The sequence below is a fragment of the Oxyura jamaicensis genome, chromosome 10 (genome assembly GCF_011077185.1).
Source record: "Oxyura jamaicensis isolate SHBP4307 breed ruddy duck chromosome 10, BPBGC_Ojam_1.0, whole genome shotgun sequence".
In the NCBI taxonomy this organism is placed as follows: Eukaryota; Metazoa; Chordata; class Aves; order Anseriformes; family Anatidae; genus Oxyura; species Oxyura jamaicensis.
The window spans coordinates 18,612,042-18,631,634 of record NC_048902.1 but is presented as its reverse complement, the minus strand read 5'-3'; the positions used below and the strand labels follow the sequence as shown (position 1 = coordinate 18,631,634).

General features: G+C 46.4%; 1 protein-coding gene across 4 annotated transcripts in view; it reads right to left on the bottom strand.

Moving 5' to 3' along the window:
• The window catches only part of LRRK1 (leucine rich repeat kinase 1), a 74,984-nt gene that overhangs the window by 1,130 nt on the left and 54,261 nt on the right, over positions 1 to 19,593 (bottom strand). For all 4 annotated transcript variants that reach the window (XM_035335393.1, XM_035335394.1, XM_035335395.1 and 1 more), the window contains 12 exons: positions 19,153 to 19,316; positions 17,731 to 17,870; positions 16,077 to 16,326; positions 14,468 to 14,634; positions 13,398 to 13,595; positions 12,456 to 12,733; positions 12,138 to 12,332; positions 11,160 to 11,311; positions 9,480 to 9,597; positions 8,031 to 8,147; positions 2,056 to 2,891; positions 1,364 to 1,465 (listed from right to left, as the gene is read on the bottom strand). In XM_035335393.1, coding sequence (XP_035191284.1) covers positions 1,364 to 1,465; positions 2,056 to 2,891; positions 8,031 to 8,147; positions 9,480 to 9,597; positions 11,160 to 11,311; positions 12,138 to 12,332; positions 12,456 to 12,733; positions 13,398 to 13,595; positions 14,468 to 14,634; positions 16,077 to 16,326; positions 17,731 to 17,870; positions 19,153 to 19,316 — 2,717 coding nt within the window. The remainder of the gene's footprint in view (positions 1 to 1,363; positions 1,466 to 2,055; positions 2,892 to 8,030; positions 8,148 to 9,479; positions 9,598 to 11,159; positions 11,312 to 12,137; positions 12,333 to 12,455; positions 12,734 to 13,397; positions 13,596 to 14,467; positions 14,635 to 16,076; positions 16,327 to 17,730; positions 17,871 to 19,152; positions 19,317 to 19,593) is intronic.

Sequence of the window (19,593 nt, the reverse complement as noted above, 5' to 3'; positions counted from 1 at the left end):
CGTGACAGCATCGCTTGTGGGGGTGCTTCCCTTCACAGCCTCCTAGTGCATTCCCTGATCAAGCAATAGGGACCGAAGCTGGCCCTGCAGGCACCCCAGAAGGAGCTGGCCAGGCAGAAGATGGTACTTCTGTCCTCGCGGGGTTCAAAGGACAAGAGTCCAGCCCCATCTGGGCAATTTCCACCACTCCAACAGCAGATGGGGGAAAACCAGCCCCAAAACACCCCCCAGAAAGGCCCCCAGACCTCAGCAGTGAGCACTGCCCACGAGGGCTGCGTGGCATCCTTGGCAGCTGGATTTTATCACAAGCTGTCCTAAAAAGCCATCTCCTTTCCCGTCCCCCTCCGTGCAGGGCCTGGAGCTGGCTCTGGGTCGCCAATAAACCCCCCCCACGCCCAAGTGAGTAACGGGCCCGGAGGAGGCAGGCAGGATCCAGCGGTCATCCTGCTGCTGCTGGGTGACTCAGCAGGCTGCGTGCCCGACCCGGCCAGCACCCGCGAGCCTGGGGCGGCCGGGACACCTTGCCCAGACTCCACACCTCATTTTTTCCCCTATTTCTTTTCATGAACTGGGCGAAGTAAAAAGAAAAAAATGGAGCTGTCAGCGATACCTGGCTCTCGACTTACCGATAGAGACACTCAATTAACGAGCGGAGGGAATGGCAGGAGCGCTTTGATCTCACGCCGTGTTTACCCAGCGGTAATAAATGGTCATTTATAATCCTTAGCACTGCTTAACCTCCATTTGTTTGGACATAAATAGCACAATCCTAGCCCGGTATTTAAGTGATCAGCAGGAACACTCCCATCTCTCCAGCAGCTATTTATTTACTTGGACTCTCGCTTGCTGCATGAAACATTTTAAATTAATGTATGTAACTGCACCCCCCTGTGCTCCGGGAGCCTTCCCCCGGCCCGGCTCTGCCGGCAGCACAAAGGTGCTCATTTAGAGCCAGAACTTCAACCTGACCCACGTGAATGAAGCCACAGACAAGCGCCGCGCTCTGCATAAATACGCTGCTTGTTCTTAACACAGGGCCCGGGCCTGCCAAGCTCCAGCCATCTCCTGCCAGGTGCCGGTGCCCTCCGAGCGCCGGGAGCCAGCACCAGGCAGGATCAGACCGACACTGATCGTGTTGTGTAAAGCGGCGCTGCTGTCACCTTGCGGGGTGCTTGGTGTCTGTGGCTTTTGGAGACCTGACTGTGGTCACAGACCTCACCCTCCTCCAGCCGGTGGCTTCTCCGATGGTGCTGGAAGGAGAAAGGGAGCTCCCGAGAGCCCCTGGAGCCTGCAGAGCCACCCTCTGCCACCCTCGGCCCCTGGAAACTGGTGTGAAGGGCACCACCGTCCCCGCCAGCCTCACCCGTAGGGAGCCAGTTCCCCAGCCTTCAGCACAGCAATCACTCTGCCCCGCTGGGTGCCGGATTCCTTCTCCAGGCCGATCACGATGATATCCCCTCCTCTCCTGGAAGAGAAACAAGGGAGATTGTACTCGTACTCTGCAGTGGGGACCGCTGGCAGACAAGGAAAACCCACGTTAGATACCCATCCTCTGCCACAACCCCTCCCATAGCAATACGACCTACAGGAAAGGGGGTGCTGCAGTGTGACCAAGTGTGATCCCAGATCTACCACAAGGAGAGCCCCTGTGGCTGGTAAAATCGCGTTTCTGGTGGTTTCCATCAGCTCAACAGGAGGCAACGGGACCTGCCAGAGCTGCGTCTGAGCGAGGGAGCTGCCTGCTGCTCTTTGTTTCCCCATTAGCCAGGGAAACGGGGCGTCGAGTCTCGCCACCCACTTTTCCATTCTGCTGAAATCAGTCTCACGAGACATTAGATGTGACCATTCTGCCCAACACCAGATTTCTTTAAAAAAAGAGGAGAAAAATTGATGTACCATAGTACCGGGAACGTAATTTCTCAATGGTACCGCGATTTTCTGGGCAGGTGAATCACGCTGGGCATGCAACCGTTGCTGAATCAGCCGGAGCTCATCTCTCATCCCTCGGCCCAGGAGGGATTTGGATCAAGTTGCTCTGGTAAGCGACCCACTTACCTGGGGATCCATACGAGGTCTTTCACTGCAAGAACCTTGACAGCTTGAAGATGCTGTGCGTTGTCACCTGCAGGCATCGCATCGTGATCCGGGGAAGGCTTCAGTTCATGAAATTTGTCAGGCTCCTCAAAATCCGTGGAGAGCGGTGCGCTGGAGGAGCTCATGGGTGAGCTGGGCAGGCTGGAGGGGCACCGGGTGAACCTGGTAGGGGGCGAGGAGGAGTAGGAGGACATGGAGCAGTAGTCTGTGAGTGAGTCCTGGTGGTTTAAAATCTGGGTGCCAACCTCCGGGCTGTAGATAATGCTCATATCCGCCAGCGAGTTTCCCTCCGGGGCTTTGGGGTTTATGGGTGCGGTGGCTGGGATGACGGCGGAGGGCTGCTGGATCGTGAACATGTCTCGGAGGGGGCTGCAGTCTCCGCAGAAGTAGCGGGCGCAGAGCTGGTAGGTGGTGACGTGGTACATGACCAGGAAGTTGCTCTTATCGTCCAGGCACCAAACCACCTCCTCCCCATGGCACTCGGAGTTGCAGGCGATGGACGTGATCACCGACGGCGGGCTGAAGGGCTCCAGCCTCCTGCTGATCTCCATGGTGGAGCAGTCTATGATGAGGATGCCGGGGCCGTTGCTGTACCAGACCTCCGCCCCGCTGTTGGTGATCTCCATGGCCTTCACGGGGTAGGGGTTCTGCCGGGGGTCGTCATCGGAAATGTTGAACTTGGACCTGTTCGCCGTGTGGGAGCACAGGTAGGAGCAGGTGTCTGCTGGGATGCCCTGGGCTACCGAAAACACTGCTACGAGGCCATCCGACAAGCCGGCCAGCACCACGTACGAGTTCTGCAAGAAAGAGTCGGCAGGTTGTCTCTGGATTCTTTACCTCCTTCCAACACAAAACCTTCCAATCCCAGAGGCTCTGGCTGCCTCTCACAAGCCTATGAGTACACGAGTAACTTACCCCAAATCACTCAGCGATAACAGCAACAGAAAAAGAAGTCATTACATGGACGCTGCTGCAGAGCCATACTCCTCTCACCCAGTATTACCTCTCTTTATTGGCAAGGGAGGATAGACGGGCCTGGCAGCCAGCCCTGAAGGTTAACAAATTCAAGCTGGAACATGTTCAGAGACAGCCATCACGATCCCAGGAATCCAGCTGTAGAAACCCGGCTCACATCCAGAAAGGAGTAAAGCACAGTGAAGCTATTGCTATCAGGCTAGGTAGGAGAGGAATGGAAGAAATGCAGGAGGAAATGGAAGGAGAGGGAGACAACCCAACGAGAGCATGGAGTGATTGCATCTGATGTCTGCTGCCCCGATAGCTCCACTCCTCCCAGGGATGTGCTCTCAGCCCGGGAGCCCCGGCAGCTCATGGACATCCCAGCTGAGGGCACAGAAGCAGCAGCAGCTCAGCAAAGCGGCTGCTGAGTGCCGTGAACAATTCTGTAGGTAGTTAAAACCTGCCCCTGACTACAGATGTGTTCACTGCAGGAGCTGAGGCCAGCACTGAGCTCCGGTATGCCGTGTCCTGTGGACGGGAGCTGGTGAGAAGGCCACAGCTCACCACAGCTCCAGCTCCCCGCAGCAGTGCAAGGGGCTGTTAAACAGACAGGGAAATGGCTCACTTGGGAATTAACTCCCCCTGACCTTGGGTCCGTACCAGAAACTCCCCATCTGTGCAGCAGATAAAACAATGCCTACCTCAAAGGCCTTTATTTCCTCCCCAGGGAGCAATAACTTCTAAAAAAAAAAAAAAAAAAAAAAAAAATAAAAGCCTCTTTGCCCAGGGCTTTTTCGCTGATACAAACCAAAGCGAACAGAACCGAACTACGTGGCGCTGCCAGCTGACCTGACACAGCCTCACCCCTCCACGGCCCCGTCGTGGCAGAAAGCTCTGCCTCCTGGCATGCCTGGGGCTCCAGCAATGCTGCCTGCCTCTGTGAGGTGGGACGGGGACCTGGCGTCACCCGTTGCTGCTCAGAAATCAAGGGAAAGCTCCTGCCCTTCCAGGGATCCTGGCTGTGCCAGCCCCATAAGATAGCTCCCAGGCTGCTGAGGTCTGCAGGGGCCAAAATCAGCGTCTTGAGTTGCTCTCAGATATCGAGGAGCAGAGAGCACAGGGATAAGTATTAGTTTAATTGATAGCACTGTTTGCAAGGCTCGTTAAGAGCCTTGGAGTAAACCACGCTATCTGCATACGAAGTGTGAGTAAAGCCATCAGTGTGCTGAGCCCATATGACTAATCCAAATCACGGCAGAACTTCCCTGTAATGGGAAAAACTAGAGAAGCAAGTGGAAAGTTGTGAAAGGGGACTTGGACTTCAACTCAGTCCAGTCCCAGTTCTCTAACAACTAATTAAAAGAAACCCAAGTGGCCTGCAGTGCTCGGTGCCATGGCCCTGCTGCCATGTGGATCTGGTGTGAAGGCTCCTGGATATGCCAGGAGGTTGCATCAATAGGTTGGAACATGGCACAGTGCTTTGCACAAGCTGGGCTTTGGATTTATATTTTTTTTTTCCTTTGGAAAGGAGTTTGATTATTTAAAACAGAACAAAATAAAGCAGAACAGCCCGCATTTCTCTGGTGGAAATGGTCCAACTTTTCAGTCCAAAGGACCCTGCATACCAAGTATTTCTTACTAAAAATGGAAAATTTAAATTGAAGTGGGAACACGTGAAATTAAAAGGTTGAATTTCATTGTTTTAATGATCAGAAAATTGTTGCTGAGTTTCATTATCAGGCGCACTGCAAGAGGGTGAGGAGTTCCGTGATGCTGTGGCTAATGCTGCTTCGAGTGCTTACACTGGCTCGCCTAAACGTACTGGGGGTTTGCTGACCTGGACCGCTCCTCGTGTGACACTGAACAGTGTTAGTCTTCAGAGTCCTCTGTAATTTTGTCTCACTTGCTTTGAAAATGCTGAATTATCCAAGCATAGTCTTCAAAAAAAAAAAAATATTCTCTTGATTAGTGTCAGCTCCTGTAAAACAATCACAATTCCCTCTGGGTTTGGTAGGCCAAAGCCCCCCTGCGCTGAGAAATCAACACCGCAACCAGGCAGAGCTGCACCAGTTATACCCACTGAGCTCTACTGATGGTACCAACCGTGCTGAATTTTAGCCTGTCTAGACTACGGTGGGAGCAAATCTGAAAGATGTTTTGTGCTTTGGGGCACTTGTAACTCATAGACTCGGCTGTCGGGATTTTTTAATCCACTATTACCATCTCTTTGTTTAGAAAAGGGAGAATAAAAGCTCAAAATCCTGAGAAATGCCCTCTACCTGCCATCCCTTGCCTGACGAGGACAACGAGGTGACCCATTTCACGGAAGAGTGCCCCCGGGTGCCACGGACTCACCGGACTTCATTTGGTGCTGGTGAGGCAAAAACTCTCCACATCGGGGTATTACAACAGCGACCAAATGCAGGCAGGGCGGCAGGCTCCAGAAACCTTAAGTAACTTTCTCAGAATTCATTTTCAACATTCGAGCCCCACGAGGAGCCAAGAAAAACACGCAGCAACAAAACTGCATTTGAAGTCTCCGTCTTGCCAGCAGCCCCGCCGTGCCAGCAAGGCAGGCCTCCGAGCAGGGCTGTGACGGTATGTGACGGGCAGCACAGAAGATGAGCTGGCTCCAGACGTCCTGTCCTCGGAGCTGAGGACAGTGCAAGGCTCAGAGCTGCTGGGACGGCCGCAGTGAGCAGGTTAAAAAAATAATAATAATAATAAAAAGCTGCCCCCAGCACCACGGCCTCGGTCACCTCCTCCCTCCTTCCCCGCGGGGTCTGGCACTGCTGGCACCGAAGGCCGCGGCAGGCCGCAGCCTTTAAATGCAGCTTTTGTTTTCGTGTGCTCCAGGTTTCTGCAGGAGGCCAGAGACTCGCACCCATTCAGATCTCTCTCTCCTTCAGCATTGCTTTGTGAGAGTGCTGCAAAACAATTTAGAAAGCATCGTTTTGGTCTTTTTAACCTGTTTGTGTGCTTACTTGTTTTTCTGAAAGGGAATGCACTGAAAACTTTATTGTTTTGTCAAAAACGATGATACTGGTGACAGAAACCATGCAACAAAAAAGCTTAAATTGTACAAGACTTTTCCCTGGCGGGTGAGTTTTGGATTCTGGGCCCCTCTCTGCTGCTTTTAAATTTCCATGATGCTTCCTTTGGATGAGAAACCAAGTTTTGGAAACTGTTTCTTTTGGATCAGCCTTCCCAAGGCAGTCATAAAGAATTCCCCTTCCCAGCAACGTCCCTCGGCGATTCTCTGACTGCAAGTTACCTCACATCTCATCAGCTAAAGTCTTTCTTCCCAGGGACATGTGAGCAATTCTCTTCTCCACTGGACAATAATTACCATGCGATAACTCTGATACAACTCGCTGGGCCATACAGTAAGTTTGACAAGTGTAAGCTTTCCACTTAGCTTTTTGGGAAGAACCGGCTGTGTTGAAAAATGGTTTAGTTTCTTGCCAACCTGGTCTGCACATCCCCATGGCTGCTGCTCTGGCTATTTCACTGCCAAATTCATTCATAGAAAGGAGAGAGGAAAAAGTAAGTCCAATAAACTGAGAAGGAGTGCGCCGAAGGGATGTGGATTTCTGGAAGGTTGGGTAGGGTCGGGGGAGGAAGGGAGGTGTCTAGACTCAATATTACTATTGTAGGGCCTGGTATTATTTATGACATTTTCTAGGCAAGCCACAAACTGAAAATAGAAACCAGGAGACATAAAGCCACGCGTAACCCCTGAGGAATGGTTTTGCAAGCTGTGTGACAGTGGAAAAGCTGAAAGTGAAAGACTCCTTCGACCCTCCTGGACAAAACCTCAGGCAGCACGAAAAAGAAATTTGCCCTGCACATCAGAAATGAAACTCCACGGCGAAGAAACGCTACAGGTTTGGGAGCCAAAGAAAGCCAACAGACACAGCCTCCTGGGGGGTGAAATTCAGCCCTCTGCCAACTTTAGATCTATGCCCTCCTTCAGTCCTACTTACACCATGTTTGGAAGTTAAGTGGTACACCTTACATTAACCATCTGCCTTGGATTCAGTCTGCAGCAGTCTAAGCAAATGAGCTAGAAATGGACAACAATGCAGAGCGGAGACATGCTATAAAGCAGCTTCACTGTTGCTCTAAGAACTGCTCCATACTGAGCTTTTAGACTCCTAACAGTACACTGGCATTTGCAAAAAATACACAGCTACCAATAACATTGGAATGTAATTATATGTTTTTACTCAAGGTGGCTGTAGGCAAACCGGAGATAATTTAGCCCCAAACCAGTTTTTATACATCTCCCAAGACTTGCCCACAATAGGCAGTAATGTCACATTTCGCTTGCCAGTAATTGGATGTTATCATTTCCAGAACCAGATAGATTATATACAGCTTTTGTTATTACCCAGAGGTGGCAGTTCTTGGACTGCATTTATTATCTAAGTGTTCTCATTCAAAACCAAAAAAAAAAAAAAAGAAAAAGAAGTGTGACTGGGCCTAGATAATATTTAAAGATGTCTGTGCACACAAACAACGCTGCACACACACCAAGGAAATAGTGAGTGCAACAGTTAGGATATTCCGAGTCCTGTGTTAACAGTTAACAAATCTCTATACTAATTATTAGTTCACGTCCCCTCTACTTTGCTTGATTGGCCTAAACTTTGTCTTGCAGTGATGTGGAAACACAGCTGGAAAACTTCCTTGTGGAGGAATTTGATCTATTTTGACTATTTTCCCAGCAGGCTTGGAAGTGCCAGCTCTGGTCCCCGACTCAGGTTCATGCCCACGCCTGTGTCTCTTGCTCTGCTGGCAGAGGCACAAAGACCTGGAAACCTTCTCCTCCCACTGCCAAAACATTCCTAGACATTGCAAAGTCCTTCGATGCTGGCTAGTGACAAGTGGCACAAACTCTGGCAGCTTGCCCCTGAAGCAGACAGACGTGTCTCACTAACACTCCTTTTCCAAGTAAGAGCTGGGTTCCTCCTTACCTTTTTGACAACAGGCATTACCAGGAAGCAGCTCACAGTAGAAGGAGTGTCTAAACCTTTCTGTGGAGCCTTTAGAGGACACATGCCTTGCAACCCGTACACTGAAATCTTCTGGTCCTGGGAAAAAGCACATAAAATTCAATAAATTTCAATCACCGTTCATGCTGTTGACATTTGATATCTGGACAAGATCAATTTGGTTCCAAAAACAGTTTTTATTTGTGTTTCTCGATATCCAAAGCTTGGGTTTCTCTTTGTTTTCTCTGGAGACTGTCTGCCTTGTCTGTGGGTAGAAACTGGGTACTGCCTTCCCCCGAATGAGCTGTGGGCAATGTATGCACCATCCAAGAGCAACCAAAATCACCACTACAGGTGTTTTATCACCACTTCTATAACAGAATTTGACACCCTGATTCTGCATAGATCCCAAACGTGTCAGGAGAACTGAAACATGTTTTGTGTTATTTTGCATTAATCTGTCAATTCAAGTAAAGCCAGTATTACACTGTACGTGGAATTACACCTGCTTTACACCTCATGTGTCCACTAAGCTGAAACAGAATACCTGGTTTGGGGAATATTGACGCATTGGATTTTGATCATAAAGGTGGAAATAAAAAGCTTCAAGATTTCTGATTTATACTTTGTCTATACTTCTTGTTATGGACAAATAGGAATATTCAAACTTTGCCTCATTTTGTGAGAACAGAAAATGTCAAATATCTTATTTTTCCTACATGGAAGAAAGATCAATACTCTCATTCAGTTCCAGCATCTATACTACAGCTGAGTGAATTAACCAGCATAAATTACTTATTCAGCAAGTGTAGCATTTTCTTCTCTCTCTGAAACTGAGCTTCAGGAACATTTCAATGTGTTTCAACATTTTTTTATTTGTTTTTTGTCAAATGATTGTGTCAGAACTGGCTGACGCTTAACACAGCCCTTTTTGATGGGCAGACAGGGGCTCTGAGAGATAAATCAGCCATGCTCCCTCACTCTTATCTTTTCAGTCATAGTTTTCCAGGGTGGATACTAAACTCGGGTACCCATTTCCCACCAACTTTCAAATCCCTCAGGCCTCTTTCAAAACCCCACCCTTAATGCATGGTTTCTTTCACTGTTTCCCTTTATCACTTACAGATAAGGACATTTCCCAGATGAAACCCCTCAGCACAGATATGCTACAACCTGGACAGCTTCATCTCAGACAGCAGAGGTTCCCACGACCGCTCTGAACACCAGGAGACATGATTCTGATCTAGGTGTCATCTAAACAACCAGCAGAAACGATACACCAGGGAACAGCAGACATGAAGTCATGCTGCTCATCTGAGGTGCCCATTGTCTCCAACACTCTTAGCTTTACCAATTTAATAGGCTCTTGATTTGTGTCTCTTCTAATGAGGCTCCTCGTGAGCAGGGCACTGAAGTGCAGGACATGCTTACCTCTGTGGCAGCCCACAGGGCATTCTGAAATTTTAGCTGGCAGCACAGCCTCATTCCTGGGCAGCTCATCCTCTCCACTTCTATGACTCCTTTCTCTGGATTCACCACCGTGTAGTTTCTGAAAAGAGAAAGTAATTCGCTACTGCAATCTGCTACAGGATGGTACTCAGCACTTTTAGCCAAGGCCTAACATGATGTGGACAGTGCTACAATGCTCCCCACCCCTTCAAAAGGTTGTCATAAGGGAAGAGAAATACAGATGTGCCACAGCTCTTCCTCAGGGAGCAGATATGTGATTGCTGCGGTGAAGATTTAACTCAGCTATCTGACTTTGCACTGAAATGGATTAGGAGCACTTCCATGGTCTGTTACTATAATTCAGCTGCAAGACGACCAGCTCCAGCTGAACAGCAGTAATTAATAGCTGGGAGGTCTGAGCCTTTCTTGCCCATTAAGATTCTCAAGAGAGTATGTGCTCTTTCTCCAAGTCCACTGCCTTATCTTGCTTCATTACTTATTCTAGTACATAAACAGAAGATGATGCCTCTTCCACATAAGAGCAAAAAGCTGTAACCTGATAAAAACATTTATAAATATGACTAATTAATATTTTTGGAACTAAAAGGATTTTTTTTTGTTCTGGGCTTGGTGAAGGGTTTGGGTGTTTCAACAACTGGATATTCACAATCACATCTGTGAGCCCAGATGTTTTACCAACTGTGGCACAAGCAATTACACATCCTGAAATCTGTCCCATATAAGTAATTTGTTATTCAGCAGTCTCCAGCAATTGGATTGTCCAGTCAGGAAGCAGATTCACTGAGATATATTGCTGTGAATATTTGGACAGCATCCATGTATTCAAAATACATCTGCGAGTCCCATGTGTTCCACCAGTTATATCAGGAATAGTTATACTGGCTGCGCTGAGCGACTGACCAAGCACCGCAAACAGCAAAGCAAACAGTTCACAAACAAATCCCTCACCTTTCCCACTAGGTTAATGCTTACAAATAATGAATACATTAATACACAATTCAGATCAGTTTGTGAATGTTTCCAAATAAAATGAGGGCTATAAAAATCCGTAACATCCATAAAAATAAACCTAACTAGCTATGGGTCACATGTGGCTGAGCAAAATACCATCATCTCAGTCACAATTTAATAACGTTTAAAGCACATGCCTATTCGGTGTAGCACACATTTTACTGCAAGTATACACTTGGATGCACACACAGCTTCAGGCATGTGGCTAACTCCTGATGATTTCAATAGGGTTTAAACATGTGCTTAATTGCTTTGCAGAACAGAGATGGAGCTGCAGTCTCAATTAGGAAAGGTTTAGTGTTAAATGGCCTCATTAGGAAAGGCAGAACACGTCTGTTCTCATGTGCAAATACTTCATCCTGTGTGTATGAATCATTACACTGCCCTAATCTTCTCCTCATATTAATTGAAGCAGAGTTAAGCTCATTAAATATCCTTTATAAAGCAACCACTGTTCCCAATTAAAAGAGTTTGGGAAAACAGTGTTCAATGTATCCTTGGCATTCACCCAAATTCACTTTTACCTTTTTTACCTCCCTCCCAGAGGCATTAGTGAAGACACTGAAGGATTTTTACTATAATATGAAAAAAGAAGAAGAAAAAAAAAAGGACTAATATGAACCATCTAACCTGGTGTCTTCCTTTCCATCCCAGAACACCACAGTGTATTCCTGTCCTTGGGAGCAGAAGAAGGAAGACTGCTTCCCGCACGACAGCAGGTACATAAATGTTGCAAAGGTAGGGTCTTTCATCCGTCCTACGACAGAAGTGGCCAGTGGACGCTGTGGGGAAAGGAAAAGAGAAAGACATGCATCACACAGGTAGCTGGAGGTCCAGATGAAATAACAGTCATAATAGTCATTATTTATGAGAGCAAGAGAGCAAGAAATAGGACTTCTTTCATAAAAGTTCCTGCTATGTATTCGAGTCTGCACCAAATCCTCCTTACAAATCCCACCTCATTCATTCTTAGCATCCCTCTTTATCCCAGACACTGACACCAAACATCTTCTGTATTTCCATGTTTTGGTCCATGTTTCTCTTACACTTTTTATTCAAGAATTTCTTCAGATGTAAGAACTTTGGAAGCTGACCCAATCTCACGACAGAGTCTAGCTGTTTGTGCGTCAAGCCAACCTTTGTTTGAAGGACAGGAGCTCTGAAATGCCAGCTTAATTAATGAGAAATATAATGCAGCAAAATCCTTTTTTCATACTTTAAACCCTTTTCTTATCCGCTCATACTGCCTTTTATAATCTCGGGGTTTTTGAAGTCTTTGTAGTTACACTCACAGCATGATACTGTAGCTGCTTCTAGAAATTATGGGTAATGTCTTGCCCAAGTGAAATCAATAGCTTAACTGCCATTGACGTCAAGGGACCTTCGTGTCACCCCAGATGTCTAAGGCCACGAATCTCCCATTGTTTCATTCATAAAACTCTAATTTAATTTTGTAGAAGTTCCGGGTCAAATTAGCAGGAGGGGTAAACAGGCAACTGAGCTGTTCTGCTGTACCAAGACAGAACCCTGCTCTCCTCTGTGAAGAGGCCTGCCAGAGCCCTGTAGCTACATGACCAGAGAACACTGGCGCTGAGGGTTGTCTCATACCTTTTCTGGCTTAGTGTCCCAACACTCCATCATGAGTGCCTGCATCCTATATAGTTGCACCTCTTCTGGCTGACCAAGAACAGGACGAATCCCTTTAGACAGCTTCTTAGCAATCTGGAGCTGGTGTTGTCCTAGCACAGGCCGCTGACCAGACAGTAGCTCGTACAGGACCATCCCATATGAGAACATGTCAACCTAGAGGCAGCAACAGAGAGAAAAGGGCAAAACCTCCCTTGGTGAGCAGAGAGTAGAGCAAGAAAGACCACGGTGGGAAAGCCTGTCACCCAGGGGCTGCCCCCAGAGATATGCCATATTTACCTTCTCATCATAGACTATCCGAGGCCTGATCTCAGGGGCTTGATAGCCTGGCGTGCCTTCCACGCCAAGTGCTCCTTCATGGAACGACTGCCGGGAGATTCCGTAGTCAGAGAGTTTGATGTTAATGTGCTCTTTGACATCCAGCGACCACACCAAGATGTTGTCTGACTTCAGGTCACAGAAGATGATGTTCTTCTTATGCAGGTAGGCAAGGCCTGTCACAATCTGATACGCTATTTTGTGCGTCAGCATGTGCCCCAGAGGCACAAAGGAAGACCCTGTCACAAAGGAACAGCCTGACTTCAGTTCTTGTAATAGCTCCTTTTTTTCCCCCCCATTTCTTTCTCTTTCAAACTCCAGAGCAAGAAGTAACAACCATTTAAAACATCACTCAGCGCCACGACTTGAAGTGACACTGTTCATGTTACTATACGCATCTGGCAGTTCTATTAGATTTTTTTTTAAAGCCTTTCACTTTTAGATCCCTGAATCTTCTGGTGAAAATTAGTGTTTGACTGCAAGTTGACACATAGCCAAGGTGCCAAGAGGGTCAGATGGCCTCAACCTATCTCAGAAGTAGTATCGTTCATTTGATAGCGACAAAAACACAGGCAGTTACTAGCGAATTTAGAGTGCCAGACACTCATCTGAAGGGGGAACAACACAGGACCACACAGGCAGCACTGAAGTGAGATGCACTTATTAATTTGCAGAGGAATTGAAAACCCAGGTCTTCAAAGAAGTTCTGAAAACCCTGAACATCATTTTTTACTAGGTTACTAAAGGCACAGTTTAAGAGCAATTCCATCCTTCCTACTTCCCCTAGTATGGAAAAAAAAAAATCCCCTTCAGTAAATAAAGCAGTAGTTTCAGTGTTGTTTACCATTTTTCGCTACTGTGACTTGGGGAGTGAGCTCTCCCTGCGGGAGACCACGCTTTTACCTTTGGAGTTTTCGGATAAGACAGTGGTGAGGCTGCCCAGAGGAGCCAGCTCTAGTGCAAAGCAGAGTGGATGGATGCTGATGCCAATGAGGGAGACAATGCAGGGATGCTGCAGTGAGTGGAGCATGCTGGCCTCCTGGCGAAACTCAGAGAAGTTCTTCATGGCGTCCATAGCTCTCAGGTGTTTCAGCATGGTATCTGGCAAGACAAACAAACTCCTTCTCACTCTCCAGCTAAGAAAGCAAGCTAGGGACTTTTTGGAGGGTGCTAATCACTGAGCAAATGAAACCTCATGATGTCCTTTTTAAAGTAACATTCTCTGAGGGTGGACATTATTATAGAAGAACCTTCAGTGGAAGGAGTCTTCTCTACCCTTTCCTGCCTGCCCTGCCAGAAGCGGGACCCTTTGTGGTAATTCTCCTCCTGCCATGAGACACCCCAGGCTGCTCAGGAAAGTCTGGTCTTTCCGAAGGCCATCTGTCACTGGGACAGCAGCTGGCCTCTTCCACACCTCAGGGGTTCACCGCACCTTTCCCTGATAAAAATGAGGAAGTGAGGCACTTTCCCTATTTCTTCTGTTCATGGACTGAACTGCTGATGGAAACCTGGGCCTGAAGGATCTGGCAGGTGGAGAAGGATTTCCAATTTCCTTTCCTGAGTTGCTGGTACAGAAGGAGTAAGACATGAAATGGTAGAGACCTGCAAGTCCTTAGTGCAAACCCATGCAAATACACACTTTTCATTGCCAAATAGCTTGGGAATAGGAGATGAAATCTTGCCTTCCGTCCCAGTCAATGGTTCTGCCTTGGCACCCTGTGAGTCCACCCACTGACCTGCAGATAAGAAGCTTCCTACAGTGCCAGTGAACTTCTGTACATCTTACAGGTGCTTTCATGAAATACTTGTTAAGATGCATCCTCTTCCATGAAAACACATCAATTTTGCTATGAATTTCGAAGCAGCATATAAACAGGTGCTGCCAGCACTTCGGAGAGCAAAGGCTCTTTGGTTTTAGCTTTGGATCACAGGCTGCAAGAGCTGATTCCCAATACCAATTTTGTGTACTGTACCTACAGCTGAAGTGGGAGAACCGTTGCATTTTTTTATCTGAAATCTCTTCACAGCCACTGGTTTTCCTTGGTAGCGTGCCCGATATATAACGGTTCCACTTCCACCCTGGCCAAGAACGTTGTTTTCATTTTCACTGCATTCCAGTTTACTATTTTCCAGGAACAGTCTGCCAAAGAGATATTGGAGCTTTTTAATTAAAAGAAAAGCTTTAAAGGCACTGTAAATTCACATATTTAATGCCAATTTCACAGATCCCTCAAAGATCCTTATATGCTGAGAGGAATGGGTCACCTCAGCTACCTTTGTCACCTTAAGGTACTCTGGCTCATGTATGGCTCAACAGATTTCTTGCAGAAAGAAAGTAAAAGGCTTTTTACTGAGGCAACTTATCCTGTGAGAATCAAATAGATCTGGAAAGCACATAAGCCCCTTTTCCAAGCGGATGACACAGGTGCAATATTTATAACATTTATCTATATTAACGATTTTTTTTGCTTCATTTACCTCCAGTTCCTCTCCTCCCTGCTGAGGCAGGACAGGATGTTTACGAACAGCCCCACAGTCCGGAACCTGATTATTCCAATCAGCTCACTATTCCCAGGCTGTAATTAATCATTTCCCTACTCTTCCAGAGCCTACTTTTACAGCTGTTTCTACTTGAAACATCTCCACTCACCTCGCACCAGCGAAATAAATCTATAGGAGAAAACACTGCGAGGAGGCCATCGTGACTGGCCACTGGGTGTTGGCCCAGAATGCCTATTAAAATGACTGTGAAAAGGAAACAGGGGCCATTGGGAGCACAGAAAGCTCCGAGAGCAGCTGACAGGACATAATTTGGTCTGGAGGCCTCACAGCTCTGCACTGGACCCAAAGAGGCCTGATAAATGTGAACTGAAAGGGACACCAGCCTCTGCCTGCTGTTAGATCATCTCTTGTTCCACTCTTGTTCTATACACTAAGTAATATGAGGTACAAAATCAAACTCCTCTGGGAATACAGATAAGCAAATAAATATTTGGCAATGCTGCTACAGGTATGGAAGTGCTGTTCCAGCTGTTTAGGACTACCACACTACTACTCCAGATATAACAGCTCTGAAACATGCAGAAGCCTCAACACAACATGAATTCTGTAGTAGTGTCCACATAAACTCACTCTCCTAAAGGCTCTTCAAACCTAAAGGTGATTTCAGTGCCAGTCTTGTGATGCAAGCAGCCCTGCCTTTTGGGTTTGCCGTATTGATGCCTCCTTTCTGGTTCATAACAGGGATCCCAGAAAAGCTCCAACTACAGAAAACTCTAGCCAGAATACTGGACAATGCAGAACAGCTGCTGTGTTAAAAAGGGACTGTCACATTGTACTGCAGTGATCTCTGAGGACCCTGTGAAGTAAATCAAAGAATCACAAAATGGTTTGGGTTGGAAGTGACCTTAAAACCTTCTAGTTCCAACTCCCCTGCCATAGGCAGGGACATCTTCCTCTAGATCAGGATGATCAATATCCCATCCAATCTGGTTCCTCTAGCAGAAATGATTTAGGAAAACAAAACCAACTGAACTACATAGACATACTGAAATCTAACCAAAGGCAATTGAGTAACATTACCTGGCAGGAAAATCTGTCATGAAAAGTTCTGGGACCAGCTCCTGGAGAGAAACGGGGATGTCAGGGTGGTTAGGACATGTGATGCAGTCCAGCTCGATGGCAGTTAGGACACAGTCCTCCATGTTAAAGTACTGTGCATCCTCCACCTTTTCACCACAATCGTTCTCCTCCAGCCTGGAAGCTGCGCAGATGTGGCAGGGCACGTACTGCTCCATCAGCAACGTGCCATCACTCTCAGTGGCTGTGAGTGCTTCAAACCAAGCAAACAAACAGAAAAAGTGACTCACAAATTGAGAAGGAGAAACAGTTCCTAGCATGTTCAAATGTCTACAGTCACAGTTTGCAGGTAATGCACAGGCTTGCAAATAAAACGTATTCAGGACCAGTAGAAATGTGAAGTATATGAATAAAGAATTGGAGAGAGCTTCCTACTTGCTGGATGTCTGCGTGTGAACTGTTTATAGGGATCACAGCGTATCATAAAGGGCATGACCTTGCAGCAGAAGAATGGCAGCTGTGAGGCTGCCCATGAGCCCCAGCCACTGCAAGCTGCCAGATGGCTTCGGGTGGGGAGCAGGCATGGGAATGGGAATGGGAAGGGGCTGGGAGGCACGACATGCTGCGCTCAGCCTGGGAGCTTCAGATGCAGGCTAGGAGGAAGCACTCAGCTGCGGCACCAAAGTTAGGAACGCAGTCACAGCGGGCTCCCTCATGACCAATGCTTTCAGCCCCTCTGGGGGAAACTGGGATCCTACCAAGACAGGGCCTCTGTGAGGCTTCCACCTCTCCCACTGACTACAGAGGGATTTTGTGGTGACAGCTTCTGTTACATGCCTACAATTAGGCAGGGTGAATCCAGGCCGTAGCCTTTGAAGTCATGACTTTTCTCAAGCTTCAGTGATTAATACTATCATTATTTTAATCTAAAGGCAAATAAAATCTTCTTTTATTTTCGTAACATGCAGAACATGGTTATGTGAGAGTGCACAACTGTTTCCTCAAGAGAACTTCCAATTAAGAGATTTTGGCACCGTTTTCTAAACCAGTGTGTGACCAATGTGGGATGACAAAAAATACTTCAGATTTTGTTTTGGTTTTAAACAAAGTGTACTGGGGTTGCAAACAGCCCGCTGGGTAACAGCAGGGTCTGTGCTGATCACAGGAAAAACAACTGCTGGAATCAAGGAAGTTACCTTGGCACAGAGTCCTTGGTATCATATTCACTCATGCCTCTCACATCACAATTTTGTAAATTACAGGCTGTTAAAAATGGTGGGTATAATGCTGATCCCAGCTGATGCCAAAATGAGTTTTGGCATCAGGGACAGTACCAAGTAGTTTGGGCAAAATCCTGCCTCTGCTGTGAGCACAGGAAGTCTCTCAGACTCCTCTGGAAGCAGGTCCTGTTTCAACTGTAATGTTTCACCTGTGATTGATGAGATGAAAGACACAATGTCTAGACCAAGGTTTGTTGGCAAAGAATCTCAATCTGTCTGCAGGTTATCAGCTTTTCTCAAACTTTATTGGCTTGAGACTGTCAGAGCCTGAGGGTTTTTAATTTAATGCACAATATTGTGCACCTGGAGAGCTCTGTCAAAAAACCTTCTGTTAAACAGACATAATACTGCATAGAAAATTACAGCAGTTCTCTTACCAGGAAACCACTGGTCTATCAAAGAGTTGACATGATCTGTGATGAACGCCATCGCTGAAAAGTCTCTCACTTCTGACTGGCAAATGATTTTAATTCCACCGCTTTTTTTCTTTTTCCAGTTCACATCAGAAGACTCCACACTGCACAAGAAAGCCAAAAGACAGACAAATGAAACTTTTGTGAAGTATCAGTGTCAACAAACTTTTTTTCTCCTAGGAAACCTGAGTTACGAAATAACATGTAGCTCACAAGTAATCAAAATAAAACCCAATCTAGCTTTGAAAATCATTTTCAATTCAGTCTATTCTGCAAATGCCTTTGAGAAGAGAATTCTTGCACAGAAATGCTGATTCCTCACAATGGATAAATGCTACAGAAGGTCTGGCCCAGAGAAAACTCTGGCCTCAGTGAACTGAGTATAATGTAGAGTTTTGACAGAAATGCTCCATCCAGAATGATGGAGGGTTAGGAGTCTTCCAGTACCTCATGATAATAATAATTTTAAAATCCCCAAAACTTCCAAAAATGTTTGAAAAAAAACTATGATAGAATGATTCTTGTGCATTTCCCACAAAAAGGACAAAGACAAAAGAAAGCATCTTTGTATTAAAGTGCTTAGTACATTAATTCCCTGAAACACAGAACCTAGAAAGATAAGATACAGTATGACCACAACCATGTTCTAGAATTTAGGGTTCTAGCCTCTGATTAGCAACAGCTGAATCCAAGTCTCTTTTCATCTGCAGACTGCCTAAACAAACTCAGGAAAGTCACTATGCCCTTCCAGTCTCCAGCAACAAAACAGCACCAATGGTTCCTCCCTGTCTTGCCAGGGACTGGAAGAATAAATGCATCTTCAGCTAGTGCAGAAATGAAAGTTTTTATGTGGCCGCCAGCTCTCTGCATTTGTGAAAGAATATGGGTAGCAGGTTTTCTCCAGGCTTGCAGCCAGCAGCCACTCTACCGTGGCCAGCTTAAACCCATTCCCTGTAGTCCCTGTCACATGCACACTGATAGCACTGAAGCACCTCCACCCATATGGACTGCTGCCATGCAGTGGTGAGGTTTTAGGATTCCATGGAAAACTCATTGACTTAAGGAAATTTTTGCACGTGACAATGCATGGTTTTACCTGGCAAAGAGTTCTGCTCTGAATATCACTTTTTGTTTTCAGACCTCTTTAAATTTGTGGCTGCAATAACACGTAAGGCTGACATTTTCAGAACTGCCAAACAATCACTTACTCATCATTGTTGTCACCAGTTGTTACCAGATGAGTTATGGCTATTAGAAGAGCCTCCTCTTCTACTGGTGAGTGAGCATATACAATGAGTCAGGCCCATTCATCTCCATTCAGATGATGTGCTTCACACACTCTATTAGTTCCCTTGTAACGCATGCTGCATTACAAACACAAATTACCTAAGATAGCCTCCATCAAAGGTAACGAACAGACCTTCCTGCCAGTAAACAGTTTGTTTCCTTTTGACTCGGAATGTGCTGCATCGATTTCTTTGAGTGCCTGTGAAGCTGTAGATGGTCACCTTTTTGTTTCTTGTCTTGGTGTCCTTCTTGTTTTCAAAAAGCTGAAACAAGCAGAAAAGCATGATAATCGTTACATCACCAAAATTTCTCAGGAAAACATTGCTTTAATCAAGCAATGAGGTGACTTTTTTTTTGGCTTTCACAGGTGTTATCATAACTTTTCCATGCAGAGTGACCTGCACTCGTTAAAAAAAAATAATGCAGTAGAATGAAAATACAGTAAAAGTTGTTTTTGCAGCCATCAAAACATTTCTATGCCACTCAAAAAGAAATAATTTCATGTCAGCAAACAACTGTTAATTCTATAATCATGACATT